Source organism: Pristiophorus japonicus, chromosome 27 (assembly GCF_044704955.1).
Source record: "Pristiophorus japonicus isolate sPriJap1 chromosome 27, sPriJap1.hap1, whole genome shotgun sequence".
Lineage (NCBI taxonomy): Eukaryota > Metazoa > Chordata > Chondrichthyes > Pristiophoridae > Pristiophorus > Pristiophorus japonicus.
Window position 1 is genome coordinate 394,680 of NC_092003.1, and position 12,977 is coordinate 407,656.

At 53.2% G+C, this 12,977-nt stretch overlaps 1 protein-coding gene across 1 annotated transcript; it reads right to left on the minus strand.

Annotated features, from left to right (window-relative positions):
* Positions 1-4,740: 4,740 nt before the first annotated feature.
* Positions 4,741-11,935, minus strand: LOC139239383 (actin, alpha cardiac muscle 1-like). The gene is made up of 7 exons (XM_070868059.1): positions 11,830-11,935; positions 9,305-9,445; positions 8,147-8,471; positions 7,431-7,592; positions 7,125-7,316; positions 5,787-5,968; positions 4,741-5,272 (listed from the first exon to the last, which is right to left on the minus strand). The coding sequence occupies exons 2-7, from the start codon at positions 9,431-9,433 to the stop codon at positions 5,129-5,131; spliced, it is 1,134 nt and encodes a 377-aa protein (XP_070724160.1). The 5' UTR covers positions 9,434-9,445; positions 11,830-11,935; the 3' UTR covers positions 4,741-5,128.
* Between the last annotated feature and the right edge of the window lie 1,042 nt (positions 11,936-12,977).

The following is a 12,977-nucleotide window of genomic DNA, read 5'->3' on the forward strand; positions in this document are numbered from 1 at the left end:
GAACGTCCATTCCCAAAAGGGGTTGATCTATTGGGCCTATCCAGACCGGCGTGGTTAGTTCATGTGGACCCAGCCCTATAAGTACCGGTGTAGTCCTTTTAATTTCCATTTTATGGCCCCCAACTCCATAGGCTGTACGTGCCCTACCATCCAACGGCAAAAAGTCTCCATATTGTAGGGGTAAGCATGTTAATTCCGCCCCTGTGTCTAAAAGACAGTCCACATCCTTATCGCCCATCCTCACAGTTATATATAGCCCATCTCCCCTTTGTTGTATTAGTGTGAGGAGGTGGATCAGGGTGGGCTCTTATCATTTTTTGCTATCCCAAATAACTCCTTCTATTGTATTGTCAGTCGCTTAAATGCTTCTATGAGGTCGGTATCTTGTGACAAGCCTGGCTTGTTGGCTGAATTATATCCCTGGCTGCGTCCTCTTCCCCAGCCACGACCTTGCTGTTTTGCCCTGCACACCTTGGCCCAGTGACCTTCTTTCCCACAATAATGACATTTTCAGGGTAATTTTCCTAGTGACTGTTTATCGGAATCCTGGGATTTCCATCCCATAGCCTGCACAGCTCGGACTTTAGCTCCCATATCCCGATCTAATTGGTTACATCGATCCACCAATGCTGCAAAGGTAGTTCCTCTACCTTCCCAGTCCGGTAACACTACCTTAAGCATTTTGGACAGTTCTGGCTTTAGACCTGCCACGAAAGCTGCTTTCAGGGGTCCAAATACTTGTTCATCCATTTCCTCATCCGTATTATTCATACCCAAATGTTCTAGCCACGTGCATCTAAACTGCTCGTCATACTCCAGGACTCCTCTGTTCCTTTTTGTTGGAGGCTGCAATTTTTCCCCAATCTGTCTTAGCTGGACTGAAGGTTTGCAGCCAGTGTTTAATCGCCTCCCATCCTGTGTTTAATTCTTGCTCATCCTGCCCCAAAGCTTCTTCTACCTTGTCGTGCAATTTTCTTCCCTGTGTTTTTGGCACCATTATGATCAAAATTTGCACTCCGTCCCAGGGATGAAGTTGATATATATTTCTTAAGCGGTCCAATTGGTCCCACGTTTTTACTCCCCCTTTCTTTGGATTGGGCAACTCCATGGACCATTTATCAATTTTCTCTGGGTCTGCCGGATCATGAAATAAGTATTCTGCATACACCCTTTTCCTCATTTTTTTGGTTCCGCCCTCATCCGCAGTCTCTTCTGATTTGACTGCAACTCATCTTTTTTTAAAAGGGACAAAGCACACCCCTAATTCTTCATCCTCTGAGGAATCCTGTATCGTCTGGGGATTCAGAATCCATATCTATTCCTTGGTCGTGTCTTCAGGTTTGCGCTTTTAATTTATCCAAACATGGGTACCCTGGGAATTGATCAATACATTTTCCTTTTCCTATTACTGTCTCTTGACCTAATGATTTTATCCATTCTTTAATTTCACCTTTAAGATCTTTAACTTCCGCTTCCGACTTTTCAAGTTCAAGCTTTTTCTGTCGCAGCTGTTCACAAACAGCTTGCAATTGGTCCTTTGTACTGGTCAGGTCCCTATCATATTGGGAACGCATTATAATTTCATTCCGCTGTCGGATCTGTCCCATAACAGCTAAGGACCATCTGGTTCGCTCTTTATTTTTCATACGGGTCGTTTTTCCCCAGACCCTTTTGATCTCGTCCAAGGACCATTGCCCTTTGGAGGTTCCGTATTTTAGTTCGACCTGAATACAGGTTTTAGATAAGTCGAATTGTTGCTCTATGTATTCTTTCAACTGTTCGAGGATTTCATCTATCGAAACCTCAGGTGGTGCCTGCCCATTTTTAACAGTTATAGGCAATTCTTTGCTCTTATCTCCTGCTGCCATAATACTGATTTCTTTACTGGGGTCTCGAGTCATAGGCTTTCCAGCCGATCAGTGAGTCGGTGATTAATTAACTAACACACCGCCGAAGTTTAGACGTCTATATGGGATCTCGAGCCAACTACCAACCGGAGGATTCGCAAACCGGAGGCTTTCGGAATCGCGTAGAAGGAGAGACGAATTTAGACTATTGACCAAGGACTTTTATAAAGAGGAGTCCTTACCTCAGTATGTAGGTCCGATGTCCAAAATTCAGTTTCTTCCCTCAGCGATCCTGTTCGTGACGCCAAAATTATTATATCTCTTAATTATCAATGTAAAAGTAAGCTGCGTGCCTGCTTTTTTATCAGGCGCAAGAGTTTTGAAGACATTTGCTGGGCAAGATTTGCATAAATCCGTCAATCTTACCCATGCAAATGTTCTCGCTCCCGATATGCGCGAGATCTGTCACGCCAGAAACTTGATATATCAGAAAAGCCGGTTTTCAGCTCATGTGCATTGCGCGCTGAAAACCGGCTTTTCCGATGCCTTCCCGGGTCCGTAGATACTTCGTGCAGACCCGGTAACATCGGACTTTCCACGCCAATATTTCACACCTCCTCCTCCCTGTGAAAGAGAGAGGCAGTGAGGGAGGGAATGTGAGAGAGCGGGAGAGGCAGTGTGCGAGAGGGGGATAGGGAGTGTGCGAGAGGGGGACAGGGAGTGTGTAAGAGAGGAAGAGGGCATGTACGAGAGAGGAAGAGGGAGTGTGCAAGAGGGGAGAGGGAGTGTGCGAGAGGGAGCGTGCGAGAGGGGGAAAGGGAGTGTGCGAGAGGGGGAGAGGGCGTGTATGAGAGAGGAAGAGGGAGTGTGCAAGAGGGGAGAGGGAGTGTGCGAGAGAGGGAGAGGGGGATAGGGAGTGTGTGAGAGGGGGATAGGGAGTGTGCGAGAGGGGGATAAGGAGTGTGCGAGAGGGAGAGAGGGATTGTGAGAGAGGGAGTGTGCGAGAGGGGGAGAGAGGGAGTGTGCAAGAGGGGGAGAGGGAGTGTGCGAGGGGGGAGAGGGAGTGTGCGAGGGGGGAGAGGGAGTGTGCGAGGGGGGAGAGGGAGTGTGCGAGGGGGCAGAGGGAGTGTGCGAGGGGGCAGAGGGAGTGTGCGAGAGGGGAATAGGGAGTGGGAGAGAGGGAGCGTGTGAGATGGGGAAAGGGAGTGTGCGAGGGGGAAGAGGGAGTGTGCGAGGGGGAAGAGGGAGTGTGCGAGGGGGAAGAGGGAGTGTGCGAGAGGGAGAGAGGGAGTGTGCGAGAGGGGGAGAGGGAGAGGGGGAGAGGGGGATAGGGAGTGTGCGAGAGGGGTAGAGGGAGCGTGCGAGAAGGATAGGGAGTGTGTGTGAGAGAGGAAGGGAGAGAGGGGGAGAGAGAGTGTGTGTGAGAGAGAAGGAATGTGTGAGAGAGAGGGAGTGTGTGAGAGAGAGGGAGTGTGTGTGAGAGAGAGGGGGAGTGTGTGAGAGAGAGGGGGAGTGTGTGAGAGAGAGGGGGAGTGTATGAGAGAGAGGGGGAGTGTGTGAGAGAGAGGGGGAGTGTGTGAGAGAGAGGAAGGGAGAGAGGGGGAGAGAGAGGGGGAGTGTGTGAGAGAGGGGGAGTGTGTGAGAGAGAGGGGGAGTGTGTGAAAGAGAGGGGGAGTGTGTGAGAGATAGGGGGAGTGTGTGTGAGAGAGGGGGAGTGTGTGAGAGAGAGGGGGAGTGTGTGAGAGAGAGGGGGAGTGTGTGAGAGAGAGGGGGTGTGTGTGAGAGAGAGGGAGTGTGTGAGAGGGAGGGAGTGTGTGTGTGAGAGGGAGGGAGTGTGTGTGTGAGAGGGAGGGAGTGTGTGTGTGAGAGGGAGGGAGTGTGTGTGTGAGAGGGAGGGAGGGAGCGTGTGAGAGGGAGGGAGGGAGCGTGTGAGAGGGAGGGAGGGAGCGTGTGAGAGGGAGGGAGGGAGCGTGTGAGAGGGAGGGAGGGAGTGTATGAGAGGGAGGGAGGGAGTGTGTGAGAGGGAGGGAGGGAGTGTGTGAGAGGGAGGGAGGGAGTGTGTGAGAGGGAGGGAGGGAGTGTGTGAGAGGGAGGGAGGGAGCGTGTGAGAGGGAGGGAGCGTGTGAGAGGGAGGGAGCGTGTGAGAGGGAGGGAGGGAGCGTGTGAGAGGGAGGGAGCGTGTGAGAGGGAGGGAGGAAGGGAGCGTGTGAGAGGGAGGGAGCGTGTGAGAGGGAGGGAGCGTGTGAGAGAGGGAGGGAGCGTGTGAGAGGGAGGGAGGGAGCGTGTGAGAGGGAGGGAGCGTGTGAGAGGGAGGGAGGAAGGGTGCGTGTGAGAGGGAGGGAGCGTGTGAGAGAGGGAGGGAGCGTGTGAGAGAGGGAGGGAGCGTGTGTGAGAGGGAGGGAGTGTGTGAGAGAGATTTCCAACAAATGTTTATTTTCGATGTAATCAGTTACGGTGAGATTTGTCAGATTATTTGACATGTCTGTGTCGCTGCCTGAAGAATTAATAATGTGTTATTGCACTTATTATGTGAGATTAATTAAAGTTTGCCATTTGTCCATCTTGCTTCACATGTGACACATTTCCAAAGCACTTGGTCTGAATAATATTATTGGTGAGATGACCAAACTCTCTGCTGCAAGACCCCATCTGGTGGATTGGCAATATCCAGGTAAGCCGAGAGTTAAGCTGGCAGCATCTGTGCAGAGAGGAGTTCGGGCGGATGTCCCAGACTAGAAACCGGGCTCAGGGTAGCCAGGAAACTGTGATCTTGCACTGAGGGAGCCTCTCGTCTCAGGTTGGAGCCTAGGCCCCAGAGGTCAAAGCACAATGTCTGACCCATTGACCCACCAATACTTGGGGCATGGGGAAAAATCACTCAACAATCAGAGAATCATCTTGTTTTTTTATTGACGAGAACAAAAATAATGTTCATAAATAACAAAACAGGGACTTGAACAAAACAATAAAGGGACAGACATTTACAGAGGAGTGTTAAGATATCGTTTAGGGCTGTGCTTAGTTTTGTTGATTGTCGATTAAGATTCGTAAACAAAGAACACTGGCAGACTGGGCACATCTCAATCCAGGGTCGACATGACGACGAACAGTCTGACCCTCTCCTCAAGGTGCCTTGGTTGGAAGCCAGGTCTCGGTGGAGCACTGTCAAGTGCAGTGTAGATTAGAGCTGTAAGCACACTAAAAACCTCCAGAGGACAAGGGCTGGATTGCCTTTGTCCAAAAACTCACTCCCTTTGATTGCTGCATGGGGCTGAGATTGTTTAGAAGCACTTCCTGTGGACAATAGAAGGGCCGGCCTCATCGTACTCCTGCTTACTGATCCACATCTGCTGGAAGGTGGACAGAGAAGCCAAGATGGAGCCTCCAATCCAAACAGAGTATTTACGCTCAGGGGGGGCAATGATCTACAGAGAGAGAAAGCAAGAGAAATCACATTAGGACTTTACTCTGTCCCAGACAGTTCATTTCAAAGCAGTTTGTACATTTAACATTTATAAGGCAGGTTCACAGCTTTAAGAAGGAAGGGCCTTGCGTTATGTTTCACGTAGTCGCTAGCTTTTTTAAAATTGAAGTGCAGCCACTGTCTCTCTAGAGCAGAAGGTGGCAGCCATTTTGTGCCCAGCCATCTCCCAGAAACAGTAACTGAGATGGACAACTGTGAACGCTACGAAGAGTGTATTCGAGACATGATGTAGTGTCTTTTAGACCAGGGTCAGTGAGGCTAAATGGTATCGTCAGCTCCCAGCTCTGAAGACAGCATCAAACAATTCCATTATCCAGGGAGAGGGGAGTATCAGCCCAGAGCAGGCCAGCTCGCCATATTGGACAGAGGAATGTTGATCGAAAAGCAGGTCCATGTCCAGAGAGACCTTTCCTATAGATGCTGAGGGGCAATGGACTCCCCGATCTTCTACCTACCTTGATCTTCATTGTGCTGGGGGCCAGGGCAGTGATTTCCTTCTGCATGCGGTCAGCAATACCAGGGTACATGGTGGTACCACCAGACAGGACGTTGTTGGCGTACAGATCCTTACGAATGTCAATGTCACACTTCATGATGCTGTTGTATGTGGTCTCATGGATCCCAGCAGATTCCATACCTAGGATAATGAGAGAAAAGGGAAAAGGCTCAGGTGAGAGGTGGTAGCTGTGGACAGTTGTCAATGTCCTACGATCTCGGGGACTAATGGAATAGAGTGGAGCTGGTCAATTTTTAATCCACCCCCGCACCCCCTCCCCCGCCCTGCCTTCAATGCTAGTTGTGATGGATGCTTGAGAGCCTAGTTATTAAAAACAGTGACTCTTGACAGGAACAAGACCGGGCTCCGATTCTAAAGGCTGTGAATCGAACAGTCACTCTGGAGCTAACTATACTCTTGATTTTATTTTATTTGGCAATTGGAATTCCAAAATAAAAGTGGTCACGTTGGATTTTTTCTTCATAAAAGCAGCCCAATGGCTTCTGGGTGCCATGGTGCAGACCAGGATGTGTGGGTGCTGTGGTACAGGCCAGGGTGTGTGGGTGCTGTGGTACAGGCCGGGGTGTGTGGGTGCTGTGGTACAGACCAGGGTGTGTGGGTGCTGTGGTACAGGCTAGGGTGTGTGGGTGCTGTGGTACAGACCAGGGTGTGTGGGTGCTGTGGTACAGACCAGGGTGTGTGGGTGCTGTGGTACAGGCCAGGGTGTGTGGGTGCTGTGGTACAGGCTAGGGTGTGTGGGTGCTGTGGTACAGACCAGGATGTGTGGGTGCTGTGGTACAGGCCAGGGTGTGTGGGTGCTGTGGTACAGGCCAGGGTGTGTGGGTGCTGTGGTACAGGCCAGGGTGTGTGGGTGCTGTGGTACAGGCCGGGGTGTGTGGGTGCTGTGGTACAGGCCGGGGTGTGTGGGTGCTGTGGTACAGGCCAGGGTGTGTGGGTGCTGTGGTACAGGCCAGGGCGGGTGGGTGCTGTGGTACAGGCCAGGGCGGGTGGGTGCTGTGGTACAGGCCAGGGCATGTTGGCTTCGATCCCTGGTCTATTGCGAGCAAGCTTGGGGTAAAGGAACTGCCGTCAGCCAGGGTTCCTGCCCTGCTCTCAGGTAGCCCCACAACAGGCAAGGTCAAGGACCAGGCTCAGGTGATGACCCCATGACAAAATAGCCTGACTTGGGCAGAGTGCCTGTTGGACCCACCCTCAGTCCATGGGAGGGACACAGAGTGGCAGTGTGAGGCCTAGCTCATGGAGGGGCCCAGCCCCAGGCTTGATAAAGAGTTCTTACCAATGAAGGATGGCTGGAAGAGGGTCTCGGGGCACCGGAAACGTTCGTTGCCAATGGTGATGACCTGGCCATCGGGGAGTTCATAGCTTTTCTCCAGAGATGAGGAGGATGCAGCAGTCGCCATTTCATTCTCAAAGTCCAGAGCCACGTAGCAAAGTTTCTCCTTGATGTCACGGACAATCTCACGTTCAGCTGTAGCGAGCAGAAAGAAGAAGGTTAGACAAAGCGAAAGGACCACCCATCCCCAGAACAAGGTGCCCTGGACACCACAGGATCTGCCCCTGGGGCCACCCGACTTTCACTCACCAGTGGTGACAAAGGAATAACCGCGTTCAGTGAGGATCTTCATCAGGTAGTCAGTCAGGTCGCGACCAGCCAGGTCCAGGCGCATGATGGCGTGAGGGAGTGCGTAACCCTCATAGATGGGCACATTGTGGGTGACACCATCACCAGAGTCCAGGACAATACCTACAGCACAAGCAAGAAGGTTAGGCTCAAAGTAAGATCACTGGAAACTGTCCTCATCTTCGGACTTTAGAAAGATGTGACATTTTAACTTCATTCCCTCTCCACCTGGGGCATGGGAGGTCCACCTGATGGACATCGCCTCTATGTTGCTTTGCAGTCGCCCAGGGGCTGGGGCGATCGTACAATCAAGGCAAATTCTCGGGATAGCTTGCTTTCCCCACCCAGAGAACCTGCCCAATGCCAAACCCACCTTCAGCAGGAAGCCCCCAGTGCCTGCCTTCCAGGACAAGCCCAACTTGCACAGTGGGTTCCTGCAGAGATCGGACGTGGGCAGGACCCGTTCGGCTGTAATGCCCTCCACAATTGAGCAGCCTGTGGCACTCGCTGCCTGGGTTTTGCATGTGAAGCATGGCCCTAGGGTGAGGCACCAAGGCGGGGAGAGGGCTGTTGATAGACAGACAAGCCAGGGCTTCAGGGGTCAATGTGTCAAGTTTCCTAACCACCCTTCTACCTCCCATAACCCCAACGATTCCAAGTAAAAAATGCAAGTATACCGGTGGTACGGCCGGAAGCGTATAGGGACAGCACGGCCTGGATGGCGACGTACATGGCGGGGACATTGAAGGTCTCAAACATGATTTGGGTCATCTTCTCCCGGTTGGCCTTGGGATTGAGGGGGGCTTCAGTGAGTAGGGTGGGGTGTTCCTCTGGGGCCACACGCAGCTCATTGTAAAAGGTGTGGTGCCAGATCTTCTCCATATCATCCCAGTTGGTGATGATGCCATGCTCGATTGGATATTTCAGAGTCAGGATACCTCTCTTGCTTTGGGCCTCATCTCCTACATAGGCGTCTTTCTGACCCATACCGACCATGACACCCTAGAACAGGATAAGCAGCAGGTTAGAGTCGCGTCGGACAATCTAGCACCATCAGAAAGCTGGTCTCTGTGTCACAGGAGCAGGCTCCCTCTCTCCGGACCTCTGGCCCAGAACAGGGCAGTCAGTATGCTGCCACAGGGAGCAGGAGGTCTGACGAGGGGGCACATCAGCCTCTCGCTGTCCCCTCCATGAACCGCTCGTTATTCAAAGTCCATTATTGTCCCTCCCAAAATCATCAGCCTGACATTTCCAGTTGAGAAACGCGTAGTAGAGTTTCTGATCCAAAAATTCCCGAAAGAAAAAATATGCGTGGGGATGTCAGAGCGCGAGATGTAGCATGCTGGTGTGGGAGGTGAACTGGAGTCAGAGTGAAGGAAGGGTGTGTGTCAGGGGGCAATGTATTTGCAGGGTACTGACTGAGTGCTCATTCACATTCCACACATGTGTCAGCAGCTCACTGTCTCTACACAACTGCCAATCGCCTCGCTATATTTAGATAGCTTACATTATCTCTCGGGGATTCAGATATTCACCATGCTAAAGGAGTCAAATGATTCATCCATCACAACTCTGGTATAGAGCCAGGGAGAGGAGCAGAATGTTTTTACGCAGCGTGATCTGTAATGTGCTCCCTGAAAGGGCAGTGGGAACAGATCCACTGGTAACTTTCAAAAAGGGAATTGGATATATACTTAAAATGAAAGAATTTGCAGGGCTGCAGAGAACGCGCAGAGGGTAGTGGGGCTAATAGGATAGCTCTTTCACGGAGCCGCCACTGTGCTGTGTGATTCTGTGTAACTCTCTCGGTTAACACGGGGAGTCTGGGAGCCTACCTGATGTCTGGGGCGGCCCACGATGGAGGGAAAGACAGCCCTGGGAGCGTCATCACCGGCGAAGCCAGCCTTGACCAGACCGGAGCCGTTATCACAGACCAGCGCTGTGGTTTCCTCGTCGTCGCACATGGTGTTGGGTTCCTGTGGGAAAGACCGTTCACAATATATCGCACTCACACGGATAGTTCTTAAAGAGACAGAGCCCATGACATCTCCCCCACCGCCTCCTCAACACCCTCCCCTCTCCCTCCTCAACACCCTCCCCTCCTCACCCTCCTCTCTCAACACTCTCCCCTCCTCAACACCCTCCCCTCTCCCTCCTCAACACCCTCCTCACCCTCCGCTCAACACCTTCCCCCTCCTCACCCTCCTCTCCTCCTCACCTCTCCTCAACACCCTCCCCTCCTCAACACCCTCCCCCACCTCCCCCTCCTCACCCTCCTCTCCTCAACACCCTCCCCCACCTCCTCCTCAACACCCTCCTCTCCTCGACAGCCTCAACACCCTCCCCTCCTCAACACTCTCCTCAACACCCTCACCTCCTCAACACCCTCCCCTCCTCAACACCATCCCCTCCTCTACACCCTCCACTTCTCTCCCCACCCCTAACCTATTCCTGAGGAATCAGCAGCTTAGTTACACAGTTGGAGTTCAGGAGAATGGGGAAAACGGAATCCTGATTTAAAAGGAGGGGAAAGAAAACTGTCCGATTGTGAATCGGGAGGTGGGAGAGGAGCAGGAGCCGCTCAGCACTGGACACGGGCCACACACAGGCAGCCGCAGATTGCAGTTTCCTAAACGGACTCACTGATGGTCAATTTGCGCGCAAGGCTGGGTAGCGGGGGAGGCGATGCTCCCAGGGCACTGGTTGGACCGGGTCCGATCCCTCCTGCACTCAGACTTTCATTCAGTCATCTTTGGGCAAACTGGCCCTAGGCAATGTCCAACTTTAACCTGGACTTGCTCCGAAACTGCCCATTGACATTGCTTTCTCCTGCACCGCACCTGGTGATATTTTGGGTTTTGATAGAACAGCTTTGGTGTGAAGGGGGGAGAGTGAGCAGAGGCTAGGTGTGAGGGGAGAGGGAATGGGGGAGGGGGAGGGGGAGGCAGAGAGAGGGGGAGAGAGGGAGTGGGGGAGAGAGAAGGAAAGTGGGGAGAGAGGGAGAGCGGGGAGAGGAGGAGGGGAGAGAGAGGGAGGGGGAGAGAGAGGGAGAGTGGGGAGAGGAGGGGGGGAGAGAGTGAAGGCAGGGAAAGGAGGGGGGAGAGAGAGGAGGGGGGAAGGAGGGGAGGGAGAGCAGGGAGAGGAGGAGGGAGAGATGGGGGAGAGAGGGAAAGGAGCGGGGGACAGGTGGGGGAAGGGAGAGGGAGATGGAGGGACGGGAAAGGGGAGCGACAAAGAGGGAGAGGAAGGGGAGAGGTGAATGCAGTTTCCTTGTGGGCTATGCCCTAGTTATTCCACCCTAATCTTGCAAGCAAGGCCTTGGAGAGGACAGGGAAAAGTTGCTAGGGATGCTATTGGCTAATTTATCAACCAATAGCTTCGACAGCAGCCACGGAACAATCTAGAACCCGGCGCATGCAACTTTCCCCATCCGAAAGAGAGAGAAAACAGTGTTGCTGGGATGGGAGGCTGGAGGGGAGGTGAGGATACTGGAATGGCACAGAGTCCCGGTTTGCTCAGCCAGGTGTTGAGCCGGAGCGGGGTCCCGGTTACCCGCAAAGCGGATGCTCTGTGCCCATTGGAATGCCAACGACTATCTGGAGTCACTCGCCCTGGGCTTGGAACTATAAGAACATAAGAAATAGGAGCAGGAGTCGGCCATACGGCCCCTCGAGCCTGCTCCGCCATTTAATACGATCATGGCTGATCCGATCATGGACTCAGCTCCACTTCCCCGCCCGCTCCCCATAACCCCTTATCCCCTTATCGTTTAAGAAACTGTCTATTTCTGTCTTAAGTTTATTCAATGTCCCGGCTTCCACAGCTCTCTGAGGCAGAGAATTCCACAGATTTACAACCCTCTGAGAAGAAATTTCTCCTCATCTCAGTTTTAAATGGGCGGCCCCTTATTCTAAGACCATGCCCCCTAGTTCTAGTCTCCCCCATCAGTGGGAACATCCTCTCTGCATCCACCTTGTCAAGCCCCCTCATAATCTGATACGTTTCGATAAGATCACCTCTCATTCTTCTGAACTCCAATGAGTAAAGGCCCAACCTACTCAACCTTTCCTCATAAGTCAACCCCCTCATCTCCGGAATCGACCGAGTGAACCTTCTCTGAACTGCCTCCAAAGCAAAGTATATCCTTTCGTAAATATCTGTTTAAACATTTAAATAATTTCTTCTCTTTTCTGTTTCCGGTTGACTTGATCCTACTCTCTCTCTCCCGCGTCTCCTTCCGTGATTTTCTGTCTGCCCGTATTTCTCCTCGTGTCCCTTCGCCCTCTCCAAGTTAAACCCCCGGCGATCCTTCCCTTCGTGTCCCCTGCAGCACAAGATAGAGTGAGAGTCTGGGTCTTACCGGCTCCTAGGAGAGAGAGCGAGTGGCCTAGGTGATATGGAGGTAGGATGAGCTGCTCAGTGAATCCCTTGCTTTTATACTCCACGGGGAAGCCCAGCCTTGCCCCAGTCACAGGTCTCCAGAAGGAATTGTTAGTCTCACACTCCATATTTGGAGAAGGGCCGAGGCTCAGTTTACCAGCCCATTCAAGGTGAAATAACATCAGGGCAACCCAATGAGATTGAACACTGCGCACAGGAGATAGACACAGCCATGTTAGGACAAGAGGCCACCAATCAGAGGTAAGCATGGAGAAGGAATACCTCTCCTTATAGGGCTGGCCTTCTGGGAAAGCCCTGCATCTCGCTGAGCTGAGCTGAGCCATCTCGCCTGTCTACAGCTATTACTGCAGTAACCGGATCCATGCAGGACCCAGCAAAAGGAAAGTTAATCCAGTGTCCACTGGCAGCCCAGCCGCCCCACATCTCACAGTGCACGGCGTCCAGTGCAAGCAGTGCCTACCACTGGCTGTCCTCTCCTGACAGTGGGGGAGGGGGAGTGTGTGGGGGGGAGGGGGAGTGTGTGTGGGGGGAGGGGGAGTGTGTGGTGGGAGGGGGAGTGTATGTGGGGGGCAGGAAGTGTGTGGGAGGGAGGGGGAGTGTGCAAGGGGTAGGGGGAGTGTGCGAGGGGGAGGGGGCATGTGTGGAGGGGAGGGAGAGGGTGTGGCAGGAAGGGAGAGTGTGTGGGGGGCAGGAAGTGTGTGGGAGGGAGGGGGAGTGTGCGGGGGGGGAGTGTGGGGGGAGGGTGTGTGTGTGGGGGAGGGTGTGTGTGTGGGGGAGGGTGTGTGTGTGGGGGAGGGTGTGTGTGTGGGGGATGGGGTGTGAGAGGGGGAGGGGTGTGTGGGGGGGAGGGGGTAGTTTGGGGGGGGAGGAGGAATATGGGGGATGGGGAAGTGTGTGGGGGGAGGGGGAGTGTGGGGGGAGGGTTAGGTTTAGGGTGTGGGGGAGGAGTTGTGTGGGGGGAGGGGGAGTGTGGGGGGAGGGTTAGGTTTAGGGTGTGGGGGAGGAGTTGTATGGGGGGAGGGAAAGTGTGTGGGGGGATGGGGAGTGTGTGTGGGGATGGGGAGTGTGTGGGGGGATGGGGAGTGTGTGTGGGGAGGGGGAGTGTGT

Coding starts and splice junctions, on each gene's coding strand:
- LOC139239383 (XM_070868059.1), bottom strand. CDS start 9,433: ATGTGCGACGACGAGGAAACCACAGCGCTGGTCTGTGATAACGGCTCC. Junction 8,472..9,304: donor TGGGCCGCCCCAGACATCAG/GTAGGCTCCCAG, acceptor ATCCTGTTCTAG/GGTGTCATGGTCGGTATGGG. Junction 5,273..5,786: donor CCAGCACAATGAAGATCAAG/GTAGGTAGAAGA, acceptor CTCTCTCTGTAG/ATCATTGCCCCCCCTGAGCG.